At 42.2% G+C, this 24,309-nt stretch overlaps 1 protein-coding gene across 4 annotated transcripts in view; it reads right to left on the bottom strand.

Moving 5' to 3' along the window:
• The window catches only part of ap2b1 (adaptor related protein complex 2 subunit beta 1), an 82,083-nt gene that overhangs the window by 7,389 nt on the left and 50,385 nt on the right, over positions 1 to 24,309 (bottom strand). For 3 of the 4 annotated variants that reach the window (XM_029700282.1, XM_029700281.1, XM_029700283.1), the window contains 3 exons: positions 16,951 to 17,080; positions 5,431 to 5,515; positions 5,144 to 5,230 (listed from right to left, as the gene is read on the bottom strand). In XM_029700282.1, the coding sequence (XP_029556142.1) occupies positions 5,144 to 5,230; positions 5,431 to 5,515; positions 16,951 to 17,080 (302 nt within the window). The remainder of the gene's footprint in view (positions 1 to 5,143; positions 5,231 to 5,430; positions 5,516 to 16,950; positions 17,081 to 24,309) is intronic. The other variant, XM_029700284.1, reaches the window with a different exon arrangement.

Genomic DNA, 24,309 nt, shown 5'->3' with positions numbered 1-24,309 from the left:
ATCTCCAATCCAAAATGAAATCTAGAATCGGCTTCCTATTTCGCAACAAAGCATCCTTCACTCATGCTGCCAAACATACCCTCGTATAACTGACCATCCTACCGATCCTCGACTTCGGCGATGTCATCTATAAAATAGCCTCCAACACTCTACTCAACAAATTGGATGCAGTCTATCACAGTGCCATCCGTTTTGTCACCAAAGCCCCATATACTACCCACCACTGCGACATGTACGCTCTCGTTGGCTGGCCATCGCTTCATACTCGTCGCCAAACCCACTGGCTCCAGGTCATCTACAAGTCTTTGCTAGGTAAAGCCCCGCCTTAACTCAGCTCACTGGTCACCATAGCAGCACCCACCCGTAGCACGCGCTCCAGCAGGTATATCTCACTGGTCATCCCCAAAGCCAATTCCTCCTTTGACTGCCTTTCCTTCCAGTTCTCTGCTGCCAATGACTGGAACGAACGGCAAAAATCACTGAAGTTGGAGACACACATCTCCCTCACTAGCTTTAAGCACCAGCTGTCAGAGTAGCTCACAGATCACTGCACCTGTACATAGCCCATCTGTAAATACCCCCATCCAACTACCTCATCCCCATACTGTATTTATTTATTTATTTGTTCATCTTGCTCCTTCGCACCCCAGTATCTCTACTTGCACATTCATCTTCTGCACATCGACAATTCCAGTGTTGAATTGCTATATTGTAATTACTTCGCCACCATGGCCTATTTATTGCCTTACCTCCCTTATCTTACCTCATTTGCACACAATGTATATAGACCTTTTTCAAAAAAAATTCTCTACTGTATTATTAACTGTATGTTTGTTTATTCCATGTGTAACTAACTCTGTGTTGTTGTATTTGTCGAACTGCTTTGCTTTATCTGGCCAGGTCGCAGTTGTAAATGAGAACTTGTTCTCAACTAGCCTACCTGGTTAAATAAAGGTGAAATAATACTTTCAAAAATGTTTTTATTTGTGACTCATGGCTGTGGAAAAAGCCTTGTTTTAAATTAGGCTAATGGAGTATTGCATGTCAAGCAGAGTACAGATTATTGTATGGGACAATATACAAACTTTTTTTTTTAAAGAAAGATCAATTCAAAAATCAATTTTATTGAGGAAATGTAATCATTGTTTCTCTTAATTTTGATAAAAGAGAAGAATGTAATGAATTGAAGATTATTTTATGTAAAAATCTAAATGTACACTTTAAGGTTGTCTCATTAGATTTGGAATGGTGGAACAAATGGGGTCCCTGCTGAAAAAGTTTGAATACCACTGCTCTACCATTATCTTAATATGAAGATGGAAGTACAAATGGAAGTACAAATAACTAATCAAACCAACAACCCATTTCCCAGAAAACCCATTTCTCTAAAGAAGCTTATAGAACACAGCTTCCTCTCACACTGTATTTAGCTCACAGAGTACCAGTGACAATGAACATGAAAAGAGCCTCCAATCATTCCATTAATTTCCACAATCCAAAGCTGCTTATCACAGCCAAGGTGAGGGAATGCATGAGCAGAACTGTCCTTGTAACCTGGGGCTGGAGAGGGTCAATACTTTGTGACCCCAGAGTGGTGTAGGAGGATCAGGCATTATTGGAATGGAAATGCTGAAATATGGAGAGAATGAGAGTGTGTGCATTTGTGTATTTGAGAGAGTGTGTGTATGAATCTGTATGTGTGTGCACGTGTTCCTGTAGGTGTGCGTGGAAAGATAGACAAATAAATTGTAGGCAGGTGTGTAACCCTGGAACCTAAAGCGGTGATGTTGTGGTTATGTTATCTGGTTCTCCAGTAAACCAGTAGCATCTCTGTTAAACCAATGCCCTCAGCTCTGTGTTTAATCAACTGGCTTCAGTGTGGTGAACACAAATTAGGAAATGATTTGATGATTTTGTGGTTTGATGGTTTCAAAGGTCACCTGTCCATTTTGGTAAATCAGACCTTGCATGTGGACTAAACAATAACTAAAGCTACTCCCCTCCAGATACTACCTTCCCAAAACAATAACTGCCCTCTCTGTCCTGTAGTTGGCTCAACATGTTAGATCAGTGAAAGGAGAGGATAGTAGTAATTGTGATTCAAGACTTGAGCTCTGTGAAGACAACAGGCCAAAACACCACCAAGTCACCGAACACAAGCACACACACACAAAAACTGACTAAGCATGTAATGGGGAAAGGGTTTTTCTACGGGGCTCTTATTTTGATGGATGATGCAGACGACCATCTGTCATTTGTCCATCATTTGTTAAGTGCCTCAAAAGTTGAAATAAGTTGAACTTTTGACAGATAGAGTTGAAGTCAGAAGTTTACATACACTTAGGTTGGAGTCATTAAAACTCGTTTTTCAACCACTCCACAAATTTCTTGTTAACAAACTATAGTTTTAGCAAGTTGGTAAGGACATCTACTTTGTGCATGACACAAGTAATTTTTCCAACAATTGTTTACAGACAGATTATTTCACTTATAATTCACTGTATCACAATTCCAGTTGGTCAGAAGTTTAAATACACTACGTTGACTGTGCCTTTAAACAGCTTGGGATATTCCAGAAAATGATGTCATGGATTTAGAAGCTTCTTATAGGCTAATTGACATCATTTGAGTCAATTGAAGGTGTACCTGTGGATGTATTTCAAGGCCTACCTTCAAACGTGCCTCTTTGCTTGACATCATGGGAAAATCAAAAGAAATCAGCCAAGACCTCAGAAAAAGAATTGTAGACCTCCACAAGTCTGGTTCATCCTTGGGAGCAATTTCCAAACGCCTGAAGTTACCACGTTCATCTGTACAAACAATAGTATGCAAGTATAAACACCATGGGACCACGCAGCCGTCATACCGCTCAGGAAGGAGACGTGTTCTGTCTCCTAGAGATGAACGTACTTTGGTGCGAAAAGTGCAAATCAATCCCAGAACAACAGCAAAGGACCTTGTGAAGATGCTGGAGGAAACCGGTACAAAAGTATCTATATCCACAGTAAAACAAGTCTTATATCGACATAACCTGAAAGGCCGCTCAGCAAGGAAGAAGCCACTGCTCCAAAACCGCCATAAAAAAGCCAGACTACAGTTTGCAACTGCACATGGGGAGAAAGATCGTACTTTTTGGAGAAATGTCCTCTGGTCTGATGAAACAAAAATAGAACTGTTTGGCCATAATGACTATCGTTATGTTTGGAGGAAAAAGGGGGACGCTTGCAAGCCGAAGAACACCATACCAACCGTGAAGTACAGGGGTAGCAGCATCATGTTGTGGGGGTGCTTTGCTGCAGGAGGGTCTGGTGCACTTCACAAAATAGATGGCATCATGAGGTAGGAAAATTATGTGGATATATTGAAGCAAAATCTCAAGACATCAGTCAGGAAGTTAAAGCTTGGTCGCAAATGGATCTTCCAAATGGACAATGACCCCAAGCATACTTCCAAAGTTGTGGCAAAATGGCTTAAGGACAACAAAGTCAAGGTATTGGAGTGGCCATCACAAAGCCCTGACCTCAATCCCATAGAAAATGTGTGGGCAGAACTGAAAAAGCGTGTGCGAGCAAGGAGGCCTACAAACCTGACTCAGTTACACCAGCTCGGTCAGGAGGAATGGGCCAAAATTCACCCAACTTATTGTGGGAAGCTTGTGGAAGGCTACCTGTAATGTTTGACCCAAGTTAAACAATTTAAAGGCAATGCTACCAAATACTATGTAAACTTCTGACCCACTGGGAAAAACTGAGTTTAAATGTATTTGGCTAAGGTGTATGTAAACTTCTGACTTCAACTGTAGACGGATGCATAGAGAGCTCTTCGTGCATTTAATCCATCTTTGCATGCTCTCCCCTCATCAAATGAGGTCTCCTTCAACTGAATCACCAGCACTCAATCGATAGAAAACAACACCAACATGAGGTGACAACATCCTTCACTTGTACTCACAGCAGTTCAAAACACCACACTAAGCTCCAGTTTCAATGTCCCCTAACAAAGCTCCTCTCACATAAAAAAGACAGAAGAGGAATACAGGCAGCTAGATCGTGTAGATGACTAAGTGGTGTGTGATTCACCGATAAATGGTAGAGGCGTTGTGGATCAACCCATATGTCCTCACAAAGTGCTTTAAGACTGAATCACGCTCGAGACAAGAATAGCCACCAAGGTTCAAATTCAACCGAACAGCGTGAACAGCTCTGATGATAGACATTGAGCACACAGTACACATTTTAATTCCAGACCTGTATCACTGTTTTCATACCATGTAGTGGACAAAGGAAAACCCAGAGATTAAAATAGTGACAGCCCTTGGTTAGAGATATGTTATTTTTTTTTAGAAACACGAGCAATGGAATTAGACCGGTGGAAATCTGTCCTTTGGTCTGATGAGTCCAAATTTGAGATTTTTCGTTCCAACCACCATGCCTTTGTGAGATGCAGAGTAGGTGAACGTATGATCTCAGCATGTGTGGTTCCCACTGTGAAGCATGGAGGAGGAGGTGTGATGATGCTTTGCTGGTGATATTTTGGTGATTTATTTAGAATTCAAGGCACACTTAACTAGAATGGCTACCACAGCGTTCTGCAGCGATATGCCATCCCATCTGGTTTGGGATTAGTGAGACTATCATTTGTTTTTCAACAGGACAATGACCCAAAACACACATCCAGGCTGTGTAAGGGGTATTTTACCAAGAAGGAGAGTGATGCATCAGATGACCTGGCCTCCACAATCACCCGACCTCAAACCAATTGAGATGGTTTGGGATGAGTCGGACCGCAGAGTGAAGGAAAAGCAGCCAACAAGTGGTCAGCATATGTGGGAACTCCTTCAAGACTGTTGGAAAAGCATTCCAGGTGAAGCTGGTTGAGAGAATGCCAAGAATGTGCAAAGCTGTCATCAAGGCAAAGGGTTGCTACTTTGAAGAATCTAAAATATTAAATATATTTGGATTTATTTAACACTTTTTTGGTTACTACACGATTCCATGTGTTATTTCATAGTTTTGATGTCTTCACTATTATTCTACAATGTAGAAAATAGTAAAAATTAAAGAAAAACCCTTGAATGAGTAGGTGTGTCCAAACTTTTGACTGGTACTGTATAGCTTTCATCCATAGATGTAAGGAGACCTACCTGCATTTAAGTGGCACTCCTTAATCTGGTACTGCAGCTCGTTCTCATTGGGGATGTCTTTCCAGGTGGCCAAGAACACCTGTCGCTCTGATGCAGATGAGGGGAACAAAAGAAGAGTGACACCAGAACTGAGCAGGGAGCTACTTCCTCTGAAGAGTCTATTTTATACCGAGGGTCCTCGAGTTGGTCTAAAATAAACTCTTCAAACTCTTTGGTGATAATGAGTCTACTGTTATGGTAATGACCTGGATATTGAGTGTTTGTGACTTGCTTCCAGACACACGTACCCATTTTGCCATCCTCCACGAAGAAGATGTTGAGTGGGATTAGCCCGCTGAAGTAGAAAACGTCAATGTTGTTCTTCACAGCCACCTGTGGACGAAAGACAACGCCAACCCAACGTTAATATGACATCAGTCAGTGCCGTAGTGCCATGTGCACTAGAGGTGGCTGATTTGGACATAATGGAATGGAAGTCCTCAAACACTTCTGAACATATGAGACACAGCTGAGACAGACAACTGTAAATATAGATTTGCTCTAAATAAGAAAGTGCTGTTGAAATGTTCATGCAGTGTGTCAAGTCTAGACAGAAGTAAGACTGGAGACATTTCTATTTGTGAGTGTGGGTGGCGAGGGCTTGAAGCTGATCAAGTGTCTGGGCTGTTAGACTCTCCGACTAACGGAGTACAGCCCTCATGGGCACTCTGAGCTCTCTCTGAACTTGATTATCATGGCTGGCCTCAAGGAGAGTGACCCTTCGGCATCGGCTGGTAGTCCTGTCCCTACTCTGTTCATGAATAGACATTAGCAGACCAGACCCCAGCACCGTACTTGACAGGAACACTGTGTGCAAGTTGCGCACTGCCAGGCACCGAGGACACACACACACACACACAAAATGGCTGTCTCAGCTGGAGAGCCCTGTCCACTAGGGTTCTTTGGGCTGAATATTTTCCGGCTCCATCTCTCTCTGAGCCACTAAACAGTGAGAATGAGCTGACTGGAACTAATAAAGTCTGCTCATGGATGGGCTGCATTCCAGGATAGCTGAGTAGCTGTCATATATTGCCATTATATAGGCCTACATGCTCTTATGCATTTTACCAAATCATTTACAGAGCTTTAAAAGAGCGAAGTATTCCATTTTTGAGACCAGATAAACAGAAAGCTATTCCAGTGACGTGCCTTAGTCCTGTAGGAACTTTAATGGTCTAATAGGTGTTGATAATTAGTGACTTCATTCATTTGCCTAATATTTTTAATTAATAACGTTGTTGAGGGTACCAGTTATCGTTTTTATTCAAAGAGAACAATTAACTTTAAACTCTGATCACATATCAACAATCTTAAAAGGATATGTAAGGTATTTAATTGTATTAGTCAGCATTTGTCAAAGCAAGAGAAAACTATACTTCTTTATGAAGATAGGATTTATTATTACGTTAAAAAAACACAAAGAAAACAAACAAAGATTATGATCGATCAATTAAGATGATAATTTTGCAATGCCGAATAGTCAAGGAGGTAATACAGAGAATGCTGTAATATATTTACTTAATCAATGGTCGGGGTCTCTCTCTCTCTTCGGTACAGTCTATTGGTGCAGTCAGCTTTGTATCGCAGCACACGGTATGAAAGTGATCAAGCAAAGTGTAACAGGTCTGTCCATTTTTCAGAGGCCATTTACTAAAGTTCTGTTTCAGTCTAAGAGTGTCAACTCTTTGCCATGCCTACGATCCTCTCTCCAATAAGAATAACAGTTACATGTAGTGGAGTTACTTTTAGTCATTTCCATATTAATTCAACATTTACCAATCATTTTTTTGGCAACATCCATATATATGTCATTTTCATTCATGTTATAATATATTAACATTAAGATTCATATGCAAGACACGGTCCCGCCCAAACAGATCCTCCTCTGTTTTTAGTTTGTCTTCTTTTTTGACCAGTCTTTTCCCATTCTCCTGTCTGTCTTTTGGCTGAGTTTTCAACTGCCTTTCCAACTGCCAGGGAGCAGTTTTTATTAGGGTGGGTGTTACAATGGCCTCAGAGATCATGGGTGATGGGGAGTGACTAGCAAATTAGACATTTTTTCTAAAAGGCTATCACACCCATATTATACATATTCAATTGATGCCAAAGTGTGTGTCTTATATTCTAGAACACAATGATACCAGAAATGTAATATGTAAGTAGCCTTGCACGAGCCGTTAGCGTGAGGCAGCTTGATGTACAAGTACACCCCCTGGACAGGACGCTAGTTTATTGCAGGGCCTTACCCCCAATCGATCTCCTTAATGCTCTCAATGCTGAGTGCCAAGCAGGGACTCATCAGGTTCCATTTGATCAGTCTTTGGTACGACTCAGCCAGGGATGGAACTCACAACCTTACAATCTCAGGGCGGACACTAACCACACGGCCACTTAGTTGGTGTCTGTCACGTAGAGTAGGCCAGAAGGCTAAACTGGAAAACCTAACCTCCATAAAAAATAAAAAGATGGCGGAGCCGCAAAAGTTCTTCTGTGCAAAGGTGTTTATTTACATAGTGATTCCGGAACAAAAACAACAGTACTGCCATCAAACCTTATGGGTCAGCTAAAAACAATGCTGCCCCACCTACAGCTCAATCCAAAATGCCTCTCCATGAACTGAAAGAGAGGCTCCTTTTGTAGGGGTAGCCCCTCCCCTCAGAACAATTAACACTAATTAATTAAGCAATTACCTATTCAACCTACAGTTTCCATTTATCTAAACATACCAAAATATATACATTGCAACACGTTTATGAAACATCACAATATAACATTTACAAAAGTACATCACTACTGACAGTGTCAACCAACATGCCCATTTACATTAATGAGCCATTCCGGACAGGCACTACAAAGTAAGCCCAATTCCCTTAGCTCGGGTCCTTATCCAGCATACCCCGAAGCTACAGCGATGGAGAGAGAGAGGAACAGAACAAACAATGCGCTCATCCATAACATCTAAGTATAATAAATATTGCTTATAATAAATATGAACACTTGTCTGTTTATTTCTTTATACCCTAACCGGTTACTGACGTAAGTGTGAAATGTATGTACTAAGATAGAGAACTTAACTTGTGTGTCGACCCACATTGTTAACTTATCTGATAACGGAGCAGGGAGGAGTAATGAATGTGTGCGTGTGTTAAAGTACCAAATGCTGCCCGCGGCCAGTGACGGACTTCTACGTCACAGTGTCATATGTACTAACATGTATTGTGACAATATTACAATTACAGAATGGCAATACAAAAGTACACAAATGTATTACCAATATATTAACGTAATAAACTCAGCAAAAAAAGAAACATCCCTTTTTCAGGAACCTGTCTTTCAAAGATTATTCGTAAAAATCCAAATAACTTCAAAGATCTTCATTGTAAAGGGTTTAAACACTGTTTCCCATGCTTGTTCATTGAACCATAAACAATTAATGAACATGCACCTGTGGAATTGTCGGTAAGACACTAACAGCTTAGTCACAGTTATGAAAACTTAGGACACTAAATAGGCCTGTCTACTGACTCTGAAAAACACCAAAAGAAAAATGCCCAGGGTCCCTGCTCATCTGCGTGAACGTGCCTTGTGCATGCTGCAAGGAAGCACGAGGACTGCAGATGTGGCCAGGGCAATAAATTGCAATGTCCGTACTGTGAGACGCCTAAGACAGGACGGACAGCTGATCATCCTCGCAGTGGCAGACCATATGCAACAACACCTGCACAGGATTGGTACAGCTGAACATCACACCTGCATGACAGGTACAGGATGGCACCAACATCTGCCCGAGTTACACCAGGAACGCACAATCCCCCATCAGTGCTCAGACTGTCCACAATAGACAGAGGGGCTGGACTGAGGGCTTGTAGGCTGTTGTAAGGCAGGTCCTCACCAGACATCACAGGCAACAATGTCGCCTATGGGCACAAACCCACCGTCGATGGATGAGACAGGACTGGCAAAAAGTGCTTTTCACTGACGAGTCACGGTTTTGTCTCACCGGGGGTGATGGTCGGATTTGCGCTTATCGTCGAAGGAATGAGCGTTACACCGAGGCCTGTACTCTGGAGCGGGATCGATTTGGAGGTGGAGGGTCCGTCATGGTCTGGGGCAGTGTGTCACAGCATCATCGGACTGAGCTTGTTGTCATTGCAGGCAATCTCATCGCTGTGCGTTACAGGGAAAACATCCTCCTCCCTCATGTGGTACCCTTCCTGCAGGCTCATCCTGACATGACCCTCCAGCACGACAATGCCACCAGCCATACTGCTCGTTCTGTGCGTGATTTCCTGCAAGACAGGAATGTCAGTGTTCTGCCATGGCCAGCGTAGAGCCTGGATCTCAATCCCATTGAGCACGTCTGGGACCTGTTGGATCGGAGGGTGAGGGCCAGGGCCATTCCCCCCAGGAATGTCCGGGAACTTGCAGGTGCCTTGGTGGAAGTGCGGTAACATCTCACAGCAACAACTGGCAAATCTGGTGCAGTCCATGAGGAGGAGATGCACTGCAGTACTTAATGCAGCTGTTGGCCACACCAGATACTGACTGTGACTTTTGATTTTGACCCCCCTTTGTTCAGGGACACATTATTCAATTTCTGTTAGTCACATGTCTGTGGAAATTGTTCAGTTTATGTCTCAGTTGTTGAATCTTATGTTCATACAAATATTTACACATGTTAAGTTTGCTGAAAATAAACGCAGTTGACAGTGAGAGGACGTTTCTTTTTTTGCTGAGTTTATGTAGTAACTTAAAACGTATTTAAGAATAGGGATAAAGTCAATACTTTATCGTTTGTCTGTGTGTTACGAAAGTTCTTGTGAGAGGGAGTTGGGTGTTTTCCCACCCAACATCATGGGATGTTGAACCAAGGAAACCATTGTTAGACACACAACATGACCTTGGTCGTGTGTTCATAGGGGTCAGAGTTCAAACTTTTCCTTCAAGCTAGTGTGACTGCTTCCTTTTGTTTATAGATCGTTCATAGTGAACACTCGGTCAGCTATCTCGTAAGAGCAGAAACATCAGTCCCTCCCCTGATTCCTGAAAGGTTTATTCATGATATATGATGGTTTGTTGACCTGTTGGGCAAAGACGGTCTGTGGGGGTGAACATGGTGAGAGAGAGAGCGAGATCAGCCTGTCTTATGACAGTCACACCGTGGGATTATGTTCCTGTGACCCCTAGAGAGTTACAATACTTCCATACAATTGTGAGCTTAAATAACAACCTTGCAAGATACATTAATGTGAAGTATATAATATGTCTCTCCAGTATATGTTTGTGAGTACAGTTTATTAACAGTTTGTGCGGGGGCACTGAAGGCTAGAGTCCATTTTCCAGCTGGTTGCAGTCCTGTGGTGGTGGAGCGCATTAGATCCAACACATTGGCCTCGAACCACAAAGACACTTTACTGCCCTCGCCATGTGTGGGCTGAAGGCTGAATCCTCCAGTTCATCTCTATGTTAACTATACTGAACAAAAATATAAAACGCAACATGCAACAATTTCTAAGATTTTACTGAGTTACAGTTCATGAGGAAATCAGTTAATTGAAAGAAATTCATGAGGCCCTAAGCTATGGATTTCAAATGACAGATATGCATCTTTTGGTCACAGATACCGAAAATTCCGGACTATAAGCCGCAACTTTTTCCCCACGCTTTGAACCACACGGGCTCAGTTGGTAGCAATGGGCCTCACAATGGGACTCAACATCTCGTCACAGTATTTCTGTGCATTCAAATTGCCATTGATAAACGACATCATAACCGCCATCGATAAGAGACATTACTGTGCAGCCGTATTCATCGACCTGGCCAAGGCTTTCGACTCTGTCAATCACCACATTCTTATTGGCAGACTCGACAGCCTTGGTTTCTCAAATGATTGCCTCGCCTGGTTTACCAACTACTTCTCTGATAGAGTTCAGTGTGTCAAATCGGAGGGCTGTCCGGACCTCTGGCAGTGTGCCACAGGGTTCAATTCTTGGGCCGACTCTCTTCTCTGTATACATGAATGATGTTGCTCTTGCTGCTGGTGATTCTCTGATCCACCTCTACGCAGACGACACCATTCTGTATACTTCTGGCCCCTCTTTGGACACTGTGTTAAATAACCTCCAGACGAGCTTCAATGCTATACAACTCTCCTTCCGTGGCCTCCAACTGCTCTTTAATGCAAGTAAAACTAAATGTATGCTCTTCAACCGATCGCTGCCCGCACCTGCTCGCCCGTCCAGCATCACTACTCTGGACGGCTCTGACTTAGAATACGTGGACAACTACAAATACCTGGGTGTCTGGTTAGACTGTAAACTCTCCTTCCAGACTCACATTAAGCATCTCAAATCCAAAATGAAATTTAGAATCGGCTTCCTATATCGCAACAAAGCATCCTTCACTCATGCTGCCAAACATACCCTCGTAAAACTGACCATCCTACCGATCCTCGACTTCGGCGATGTCATCTATAAAATAGCCTCCAACACTCTACTCAACAAACTGGATGCAGTCTATCACAGTGCCATCCGTTTTGTCACCAAAGCCCCATACACTACCCACCATTGCGACCTGTACGCTCTCGTTGGTTGGCCCTCGCTTCATACTCGTCGCCAAACCCACTGGCTACAGGTTATCTACAAGTCTCTGCTAGGTAAAGCCCCGCCTTATCTCAGCTCACTGGTCACCATAGCAGCACCCACTCGTAGCACGCGCTCCAGCAGGTATATCTCACTGGTCACCCAAAAAAAGCCAATTCCTCCTTTGGTCGTCTTTCCTTCCAGTTCTCTGCTGCCAATGACTGGAACAAACTGCAAAAATCACTGAAGTTGGAGACACACATCTCCCTCACTAGCTTTAAGCACCAGCTGTCAGAGCAGCTCACAGATCACTGTACCTGTTCATAGCCCATCTGTAAATACCCCATCTATCTACCTACCTCATCCCCATACTGCATTTATTTATTTATCTTGCTCCTTTGCACCCCAGTATCTCTACTTGCACATTCATTTTCTGCACATCTACCATTCCAGTGTTTAATTGCTATATTGTAATTACTTCGCCACCATGGCCTATTTATTGCCTTAACTTACCTCACTGTATATAGACTTTTTGTTTTCTTTTGTTCTACTGTATTATTGAATGTATGTTTTGTTTATTCCATGTGTAACTAACTCTGTGTTGTTGTATGTGTCAAAGTTGCTATGCTTTATCTTGGCCAGGTCACAGTTGCAAATGAGAACTTGATCTCAACTAGCCTACCTGTTTAAATAAAGGTGAAATAAAATGCAATTGTGTTCGTTGTCCGTAGCTTATGCCTGCCCATACCATAACCCCCACCATGGGGCACTCTGTTGAATTCAGCAAACTGCTCGCCCACACGCCGCCATACACGTGGTCTGCGGTTGTGAGCCCGGTTGGAAGTACTGCCAAATTCTCAAAATTGGCTTATGGTAGAGAAATTAACATTCAATTCTCTGGCAACAACTTTGGTGGCCAATTGCATACTCGCTCAAAACTTGAGACATCCGTGGCATTGTGTTGTGTGACAAAACTGCACATTTTAGGGTGGCCTTTTAGTGTCCCCAGCACAAGGTGCACCTGTGTAATGATCATACTGTTTAATCAGCTTCTTGATATGCCACACCTGTCAGGTGGATGAATTATCTTGGCAAAGGAGAAATGCTCACTAACAGGGATGTGAACAAATTTGTATACACAATTTGAGAGAAATACGCTTTTTGTGCGTATGGAACATTTATGGGATCTTTTATTTCAGCTCATGAAACATGGGACCAACACTTTACATGTTGCGTTTATATTTTTGTTATGTGTATATTTAAAGAAAAAACTCAGGGCACACTGGTATTGTTTGTGGAGTATTCAAGAATACCTGTGTGCTGGAGTTTATTGTTTAAACAAGCCTTGGGCAAAAAGTAAGCTGCTTAACCTGACTAGTCAGTTGCACAAGTGAATGCATTCAACCGAAATGTGTCTTCTACATTTAACCCAACCCCTGTAAATCAGAGAGGTGTGGAGGGCTGCCTTAATCAACGTCCACATCATCGGCGCCCGGGGAGCAGTTATTGTTGAGGGTTAACCGCCTTGCTCATGGGCAGAACGGCAGATTTTTCCACCTTGCCTGCTTGGGGATTCGAACCAGCGACCTACGGCTGTGCAATGGCATATCCTTGTTTTGCTTATTTAGCAGACAAGAAGCTCTTATTTCCCGAGCCCTTATCACAGTCAAGACACACCTATGTTATAGTAAAAAGAACCATGATGTAATATAACAGAATAAAAAATAACAATATTTTTTTTAAAGAAAAAAGGTTGCCAGTGATGCGCATCTCGTGCCTGGAACAGTTATTCTCAGAGTGTTCATTTGAAACAGGGCTCAATTTGGCAAGTTGTAAGACACATTTTTCAGGCTTACAAACCAAAATATGTCTTCTTTCCGATATACAGACGTTCAATTTAGTTTATTCTGCATGTTCTTTTGAATTTATTAATGAATAATTCCACATTGAACACTGCATGGTGATGAATTACGGCCACAAAGTTTGTTTGGTGAGTAGGCCTAGGCGTTCTCCTGGCATCCGCCAAACCCAGATTTGTCCGTTGGACTGACAGATAGTGAAGCGTGATTCAATACTCTAAAGAACGCGTTACCACTGCTCCAGAGTCCAATGGTGGAGAACTTTAAACCACACCAGCCGACGCTTGGCATTGCACATGGTGATTTTAGGGTTATGTGCGGCTGCTTGGCCATGGAAATCCATTTCATGAAGCTCCCGACGAGCAGTTCTTGTGCTGATGTTGCTTCCAAAGGCAGTTTGGAACTCAGTAGTGAGTGTTGCAACTGAGGACAGACACTTTTTACGTGCTACGCGCTTCAGCACTCGGCGGTCCCGTTCTGTGAGCTTGTTTGGCCTACCACTTCGCGGCTGAGCCGTTGTTGCTCCTAGACGTTTCCACTTCACAATAACAGCACTTACAGTTGACCGGGGCAGCTCTAGCAGGGAAGACATTTGACGAACTGACTTGTTGGAATGGTAGCATCCTATGACGGTGGGTGCCACGTTGAAAGTCACCGAGCTCATTCTACTGCCAATGTTTGTTTATGGAGATTGCATGGCTGTGTGCTCAATTGTATACACCTGTCAGCAACGGGTGTGGCTGAAATAGCCGAATCTATTAATTTAAAGGGGTGTCCACATACTTTTGTGTATATATAGTGTAGCTTAAGCGGAAATAGACGGGACACATTTATTACAAAACTGCAGCTCGTTTTGGTAGAACACATTTTCCTACTTCAATCAACCAGTCCATTTTGAATTTGTTATAAAACTGTCAAAATTTGGCAAGGAATGTAGCTTGTGTGTCCCATCAGTTTGATACGTTTTAATAGGCATTTATTTCTGTAGGCCTAATGGGAGCTTGTGTGTGCACTCAGCACGTGTGTGTGGAGGGAGCAGTCAGAACACAATTGAGTGAATGAGACACTGAGGGGAAAGGGAATTTAGGGAGAAGAACGGTGTGATGCTTGGCTTGGTTTCTTTTTGTTGTGCCCCGCAAATGCACATGTTCAAATGGAACACTGGAGTCAAAGCCAATTAATGTCGTCTTCAAGACAAAATGTAACTTGCCTGTTCGGGCAGCCACAAAACACATTCCACCAAATAGTTTTACAGTATTTGAAAAAAATGTGATCTCTGGTTAAAGATCGAACTTTGCCGTTTGCTCGAGTACTCATGCCCATCCCTAAACCTGACTAGCTTTGATTACTGTGTCAACAGGAACACTATAAAGGTGAGAGAAAGCCCAAAGATCATGGACTGCCTAGCTATATGCCTTATACTGGTATCTTTTGTAATGAAACCTTTTTGAAAAAGGCCTTGCAGTGAAAACGTCCAACAATAAAAAGTATTTTGGATCATCTTTTGCACAAGCTTTCTTCTTTTGTAATTTATCTATTTTATCATGAGAAGCCAAGCATTCAGGTAAGACTGACTAATTATGATATCTTTTGAACAGGTAGGTTGCTCATGCCTACAATGCTTTATGTAACCAGAAGGTACAGTATATTCATAGGCTTTATGTAAAGATTACATTGAGAATAGTTTGATGGGTGAGAATGCTATCAAGTGCTTGTCAAATTGTGAATGAGAGACTGATAAAGTGTGTGCAGCCTGCGCAACAAACAGAGCAGAGCACTTTCATTATACTTTTTTCAAATCATCATTAGTCGCATCATGCAGCCTTAGAATGTATGTGAAATCAAAACATATAGATTAAGGTTTGTATCACAACTAAAGTTGCATTAATAAATTAAGCATATAGGAGGACCAGTTTCAAATGATTACTTTGTTAACCACTAACACAGAATAGCCACACACCCTCAGAAATCGTTTGGGGAAAATATCCTTTCTATTTTATTCAGCTATGTTCAACTGTATTCTTCTCACTATAAAATAATGCCACAGGAATTATAATCAAATCTTGTCTGCTAAATGAACAAGTGTAGCCCACAGCCATATAGCATAGCCATATCAGGGCCTAACATAAGGACAACTCAGAATATGCTATTCTGTTCTTCTGAAATAGGCTACATTTTCTTCATATCATAACGCTTCTTTAGACCTGCTTAAAATAAATAATGGCTTTATTGTGATGGTGTAGGCTATATTCCATGTATTTATTATATTTTAAATAATGTAGATATTCTAAAAGGTCCGCATCATTGGCTTGTAGGCTATGCGTGGAAGCCTGGAGATGCTAAACGTGAGTTAATTAACGGTAAATTACAGTGAGACCGGCAGTTATTTGCATGACAGTTACCAGCTGACAAAATGTTATGGCCGCCACAGCCCTAGGTACATACAGTGCATTCGGGAAGTATTCAGACTCCTTGACTTTTTCCACATTTTGTTATGTTACAGCCTTATTCTAAAATTGATTAAAAAACAACCCTCATAAATCTACACACAATACCTCATAATGACAAAGCAAAACAGGTCTTTAGAAATGTTTGCAAATGTATTACAAAATAAAAATGTAAATATCACATTTACATAAGTACTCAGACCCTTTACTCAGTACTTTGTTGAAGCACCTTTGGCAGCGATTACCGCCTTGAGTCTTCTTGGGTATGATGCTACAAGCTTGGCACACCTGTACTTGGGGAGTTTATCCCATTCTACTCTGCAGATCCTCCCAAGCTCTGTCAGATTGGACGGGGAGCATCGCTGCACAGCTATTTTTAGGTCTCTCCAGAGATGTTCGATCGGCTACAAGTCCAGGCTCTGGCTGGGCCACTCAAGGACATTCAGAGACTTGAAGCGAAGCCACTCCTGTGTTGTCTTGGCTGTGGGCTTAGGGTCGTTGTCCTGTTGGAAGGTGAACCTTCGCCCCAGTCTGAGGTCCTGAGCACTCTGGAGCAGGTTCTCTTTGTACTTTGCTTTGTTCATCTTTCCCTCAATCCATGCTTCACCATAGGGATGGTGCCAGGTTTCCTCCAGACGTAATGCTTGGAATTCAGGCCAGAGTTCAATCTTGGTTTCATCAGACCAGAGAATCTTGTATTTTTTATAAATGTGCAAAAAAAATGTACAACTTCTTTTCACTTTGTTGTTATGAGGTATTGTGTGTAGATTGAGGGGTAAAAAAAATATTTTATCAATTTTAGAATAAGGCTGTAACGTAACAAAATGTGGAAAAAGTGAAGGGGTCTGAGTACTTTCCGAATGCACTGTATATGAGTTTACCTGTAGGTTGTTTAGTGGGTCCATCTTCATGACTGGCCCAATGGTGTTGAGAGGCAGGGAAACTTCAATACTCTGGCTGGGCATCAGTGGATTGTGGATGGGCAGAGGGGTGGTGGGGATCACTCCGAAACTAGACAGAAAGACAATACCATTATAATATTTTTTTTTATGTTAACATTTATTTAAAGCTGCAATATGTAACTTTTTGGGCTACCTGACCAAATCCACATAGAAATGTGTGTTATAGATCTATCTTTCTAATTGAAAGCAAATATAACAAGTGGTAGGTCTGTTCTGTGTGTGCTATATTTCTATGCTTCCCATTCTTAAGTTTTGTTTTGGAGTCTTTTACTTTCGGTTTTGTACACCAGCTTCAAACAGCTGAAAATACAATATTTTTGGTTATGGAAAATATATTATACAGCGGTTTAGATGGTACAATGATTCTCTACATTCCCCTTGCTTGTTTTGCCACAAACTGAAATTAGGCAAACTATTTGAATTTTAGCAACCAGGAAACGGCGGAGCGATTTCTGCATAGTGAATCTTTAACTAGGCAAGTCAATTATGAACAAATTATTATTTACAATGACGGTTTACTAAGAGGGAAAAGGCCTCCTGTAGGAGACAACACATACCGGGTTCATACACATTTTGACAGATTGGATTTCATGACTTTTAACCAAATTTCCATGACCAGCAATTGTTGGTGTCTCTATGTACGTATAAAATATATGCGTAGTGTGGTATCGACACTGGGAGGCTGCTCTCTGATCCCATGTACCATCTCCTGTCATTGAGAAAGGCACTTAACCCCCCACAAAGTAGAACCCCTGCTAGGCAACTGTATAAAACACCTGTGGTCAGCCCTCAGTGTGGAGAGCTACTGGGTGTTCAGGCTTTTGATCAAGCCCTTTAATAAGGTCTGGTTGAGCAGTTCATTTCTAAACTGTGATTTGTCAGAGGGGGACAGGAATAAAAACTTGCACACCCATAAGCTCTCCTGGAGGATTGACCACTCTTGATGTTAAACATTGCAACATTACAGCCAAATAAGTTTTATACCTTTTGAAATAATTTGCTCATTCAATATATCAAAGATCAAATGGCTATGGTAGGATACAAATCGTAGTTTTTTTATTCAGCTGACGCAAGCCCACAAATATTCAGGAAATGTAACTTTCTAGTTTAGTCATATTTATTGTAACTACCTTAGAAGTGTTTACTTTGCAGGCTGACTATTATCTATTGTGTTACAATGTCCCATACATTGGATTCTCAAATCAACTGGAAGTATTTATAAAACAAGTTTTGAAGCCACATAATCCAAAAGCAAGGCTACATTTAAAGTAATGTTCACGATTCACAAATTATTATTTTGATTCACGATTCAATTCACTGCAATTGAACCGAATTCCTACTTCGTTTTGCCAAAAAGAATAATTTCAACGAATCACATGAATTCATCAAAAAATGAAAAATAATAATTGTATGACCTTAACCGCGAGTGTCGGTTGAAAGTGTTTTGGGACATGACGAAAACATTAATACATGTCAATAATAGCTAAACAGTTAACTAGAGGGTACAATATACATTGCCTTCGGAAAGTATTCAGACCCCTTCACCTATTCCACATATTGTTACGTTACAGCCTTATTCTAAAATGGATTGTATTTTTTTTATCCTCAGCAATCTACACACAATACCCCATAAGGAAAGCAAAAACAGGTTTTTCGAAATTTTTATAAATGTATTAAAAATAAAGAACTGAAATACCTTATTTACATAAGTATTCAGACCCTTTGCTATGAGACTCAAAATTGAGCTCAGGTGCATCCTGTTTCCATTGATCATACTTGAGATGTTTCTTCAACTTAATTGTTCACCTGTGGGAAATTAAATTGATTGGACATGATTTGGAAAGGCACATACCTGTCTATATAAGGTCCCACAGTTGACAGTGCATGTCAGAGCAAAAACCAAGTCATGAGGTTGATGGAATTGTCCGTAGAGCTCCAAGACAGGATTGTGTCGAGGCACAGATCTGGGGAAGGGTACCAACATTTTTTGCAGCATTGATGGTCCCCAAGAACACAGTGGCCTCCATCATTCTTAAATGGAAGAAGTTTGGAACCGATAGTTACCGGAGTTGTAACTCAGTTCTATGTTTGGAACTGGAGTTACCATAAGGGAGCTCTGCTCCTAGTGGTTTACCCCGCTGCCTAGGCAGCGAATAGCCTGAGAAAAATTGATGCACACACCCGCAGCCAATGGGAGCACAGGTGTCCCTATATAAGGGGACACTTCCCCTCACTCAGCCTCCCGAAAATTATCTTCAGCGAGACTGAGGCATCGGCAGGGGCTTAACTCTTTAGGGATAGGGGGCAGCATTGGGAAGTTTGGATGAAAAGCGTGCCCAGAGTAAACTGCCTGTTACTCAGGCCCAGAAGCTAGAATATGCATATAATTAGTCGATTTGGATAGAAAACTCTAAAGTTTCCAAAACTGTTAAAATAATGTCTGTGAGTATAACAGAACTCCATATGGCAGGTGAAAACCTGAGAAAAATCCAACCAGGAAGTGGGAATTCTGAGGTTTGTAGTTTTCAAGTGAATGCCTATTGAATATCCAGTGTTTGTGGGGTCAGATTGCACTTCCTAAGGCTTCCACTAGATGTCAACAGTCTTTAGAACGTTGTTTCAGGCTTCTATTGTAAAAGGGGAGCGAATAAGAGCTGTTGGAACCAGTGGTCTGGCTGAAAGCCTTTAGTTTAGTCACACGCGCAGCCGTGGGCATGAGCACCGTTCCCTTTCATTTCTAAAGACAAAGGAATTGTCCGGTTGGAATATTATTGAAGATTTATGATAAAAACATCCTAAAGATTGATTCTATACATTGTTTGACATGTTTCTACAAACTGTAATGGAACTTTTTTGTCTTTTCGTCTGGACTTAGTGCCCGCGCATTGTGCATTTGGAATAGTGAACTAAACGTGCAAACAAAAAGGAGGTATTTGGACATAAAGATTAACTTTATTGAACAAAACAAACATTTATTGTCTAACATGGAGACCTGGGAGTGCCATCAGATGAAGATCATCAAAGGTAAGTGATACATTTTTATGCTATTTCTGACTTTTGTGACACCTCTCCTTGGTTGGAAAATGGCTGTATGGTTTTTGTGGCTAGGCGCTGACCTAACATAATCGCATGGTGTGCTTTAGCCGTAAAGCATTTTTGAAATCGGACACAGCGGCTGGATTAACAAAAAGTGTATCTTGAATTGTATGTACAACACTTGTATCTTATATCAATGTTTATGATGAGTATTTCTGTAATTTGATGTGACTCTGCATTTTCACCGGATGTTTGTTTGAGACAATGCATTTTTGAACATAACACGGCAATTTCAAATTAGGTTTTTGGACATAAAGATTAACTTTATCGAACAAAACAAACATTTATTGTCTAACATGGAGTCCTGGGAGTGCCACCAGATGAAGATCATCAAAGATTAGTGATTCATTTTAACACTATTTCTGACTTTTGTGACACCTCTCCTTTGGAAAATGGCTGTATGTTTTTTTTGTGGCTAGGCGCTGACCTAACATAATCGCATGGTGTGCTTTCACCGTAAAGCCTTTTTGAAATCGGACACTGTGGTTGGATTAACGAGAAGTTTATCTTTAAAATGGTGTATAATACTTGTATGTTTGAGGAATTTTAATTTTGAGATTTCTGTTGTTTGAATTTGGTGCCCTGCAATTTCACTGGCTGTAGGCCAGGTGTTCCGCAAGTGGAATCCCCTTCCCAGAAAGGTGTTAAGTCCTATGGGGCTCCACTCCACTCATAGAACTGGAGTTACAACTCCGGTAACTATCGTTCTACATCGTGGAGCTCCGCCCCATAGGGAAGCTCTGCTCCTAGTGGTTTAAGGCAGAGCGCAACGCTCCCATAGTGATAAGGTCGGGCCCAGCTATGGCTTTGACCAATACCTTCAGTACTGTAACACAGTGTGTCACAACATACTGTGGCCTTGATACAATCCGTCACACCTAGTCCGAAGGCAAAGCCAGAGACTAGTAGGCAGATAACCAGAATATGATCCATACTAATCTGAACCAGCAGATAGATGGTCCTCACTATTCTGATATAATCACCGATCAACAATGGAATGACACAAAGTGTCACTCTACATTGTGTATTCGGTAATCCACCACACTCAATCAATGGATTCCAAAGATTGATGGGTAGACCTCAAGATTGATATTTTTTACCTATGTAATACTAGTTACACAAGCTATTTCCCCCATCCCTCCGCTTCAACACAGTCATAGACTAGTGGGCAGGTCAAATACACGACTTCTACAATACTGAACCCTCAGCAAGGAGTCATGTCACATAATCACTCTTACCTGATGGAAACCAGTCCATTAGTCCTGCATTCCCCCCTTGAGTATGTGCATCAACATGGTCTCTACTGTACTGATATTAATCAGACAGGAATTATGTCCTATATGTCTCTCTCATAAGAAAAGTGACACGGACCTGAAAGGAACCATGCCCCTCATTCCTGCATCCATTTTTCTTAACTCAAGTCCTTCTCTCAGTACAGACTGAGCCAGAACATTCAAAGACATATCAAGCAAATAGAAGCGGATTAAAGGAGACGGTGTCGACCAGGACACAGCTGCACAAATATCCTCGACTCCTGTTCCTCTGAAGAGAGCAGTAGAGGCCGCTACTCCCCCAGTGGAGTCGGCTTTCACCCCGAGGCAATGGGCGCCCTACAGCCTCATATGCCGTCTCAATGCCTACACACAGCCAATGAGACAGGCGCTGTTTGGATAGCGGTCCACCGAGTGCATTCGCACCGTGACACAAACAGCTGAGGTCCTGACCTAATCGCTGCCGTACGCTCCACGTAACACACCAAAGCGCGTACTGGGCACAGGCAATGCAGCCTTTCCTCTCTCCTCTCCCCATGGGGAGGGGGAGAAAAAGCCCAGAGCTCTACGATCTGTATGAACTCTTAATAACCTTAGGCATAAAAGCTGGGTTAGGATGTAACACCGCTCTGCTCAAGTCGCCATTAATGGCAAGGCAGTCTGGAGCACACAAGTCACTGACACGCTTAGCAGTAGTCTGATAGAAGAATTAAAGTATTCCACACAAAACTGCATAACTGTGTGAAATGTGTTAGACTCATAACAATATAATCTGAGAATGTGTGTAGCTCTGTTAGAATTCTAGAACTAGGGCATTATATTATTTTGTAGATATGCAAGCAGGGTGCAGCTGGGTGCAGGGCGGTGCAGCAGGGTGCAGGGCGTTCATCCACCTCTGGCCTGCTCGCCTCCCTACCTCTGAGGAAGTACAGTTCCCGCTCAGCCCAGTCAAAACTGTTCGCTGCTCTGGCACCCCAATGGTGGAACAAACTCCCTCACGACGCCAGGATAGCGGAGTCAATCACCACCTTCCGGAGACACCTGAAACCCCACCTCTTTAAGGAATACCTAGGATAGGCTAAAGTAATCCTTCTAACCCCCCCCCCCTTAAGATTTAGATGCACTATTGTAAAGTGGTTGTTCCACTGGATATCATAAGGTGAATGCACCAATTTGTAAGTCGCTCTGGATAAGAGCGTCTGCTAAATGACTTAAATGTAAATAACAGAAAACCATTAGAGGGTTTCAAACCAAGGGGCCCCAACAGGGGAGGAAAAGTGAAAGACTTGAAGAATGTGACAAGATTGATAGTTCTTTCTCTATTCTGTGGTCAGTGGAAAAATACTGTTTGTTTGAACAGGGAGTAGCCTAAGATAAGGATTTGTGTGTGTATAAAAGACTGGCTCTGCTTTTTGGGGGCAGAGCGCTCTCTGAATAAAGAATTGATCTATTGCAGGATGAGACTGTCTATTTCTTTAAACTGGAGTTTTACAACCTTCAGGAATTAGACAGAGATATAAAATAGTTCAGTTACAACATTGAAATAGAAATTCTCGTGAGAACTTGGTCCTTCGAGCCGGATCTCAATACCTGTTTCTGTCGTTCCAAGAGACCCTGAAACCGTCGACGGGCAGATGATACATCCGTAAAACAAAGACCTGCCCTTTGCATTAAGGGTTCAAATACAGGCCAGTGGCGACTTGGGAACGACAGAAACGGTGACGAGATCCAACCAACATTGAATCTCAGCTGCAAGGATAAGGTCAGTAGTCTTTATTCACTAGTTTGGATTAATTTAAACTTACAAAATGGTTGACTTAATGGACAGGATTAAATTCCTATAAGCATTCGAATGAACAGGATTAAATTCATATAAGCATTCGTGTCATAGTAAACTGTAAGGGAGATTTAATTGCAAACAAAGGTTTGATTTGTATCGGGTATACCGCCTATATAATCTAATGTAGAGAAAGTTTAATTACAAAAGTATCTACGTTCTGTTAGACGGCACTGGGTAACAGATCATTGAAATCTCTGAATAAAGTATTGATCTATTGCAGACTGAGACTTTGTCTAATTCTTCATTAACCAGAGCCTTACAACCTCTGGGAAATAGACAAAGCTTTGAGTAGTAGTTGAATTCAACCATTGAGATAGAAAATTCTCGTGACATAGTCAGAGCGAGCAAAAGCGGCATCTTTAAAGACAGCATTTTGAGGGGGATTTGATTCAATGGCTCGAACGATGAATCACACAACGCGTCGACTACCAAAGCTAAATCCCACTGGGGCAGTGTGGTTCTAGGCCTAGGCCTCCGCATTCCCGATAGAAACCGTTACACTAGGGGATGGCTAAAGACAGTGTCTCTGCCAAAACCCTCATGACAGGCAGAAATTGCCGCAGCAAACACTTTAATAGTGGCCGCCGCTGAGCGCTGCTTTTCAAACAAGTACTGCAGAAACGAGAGAACTCAACCTGACAGCACATGGGGTCCACATTTTCTGTGACACACCATTGTGAAAACATGTTCCATTTACTGGCATACACCGTGGAAGTGGAACTGGCACGCGAGCCCTGTATGGTTGTGATCACTGCATCAGACAACCCACGGCGCTCTAACCTGTCCCTCTTGGGAGCCAAGCCATCAGAGGTTTGCCGATTATGGGCCACTGCCCTATCGTACCCCCCGCCTGTGACAACGCTCCCCACCGATATGGAATGGGCCAAGGTGGTGACACCAACATTTGGGTCATCTCCGCAAACCATGAAGCCCCTGGGCGATCGAGCGCTATCAATATGATTGACAGCCGCCTGATCTCACCCAAGCTAATAGTGGGAGAATGTGAAAACTGGAATGTAAGCAGACACTATGCCCATTGGGATTTTCCAATCGTCCAGATTCGTTTTGAGC

Source organism: Salmo trutta, chromosome 19 (assembly GCF_901001165.1).
Source record: "Salmo trutta chromosome 19, fSalTru1.1, whole genome shotgun sequence".
Lineage (NCBI taxonomy): Eukaryota > Metazoa > Chordata > Actinopteri > Salmoniformes > Salmonidae > Salmo > Salmo trutta.
This window is presented reverse-complemented; position numbering and strand designations above follow the sequence as displayed.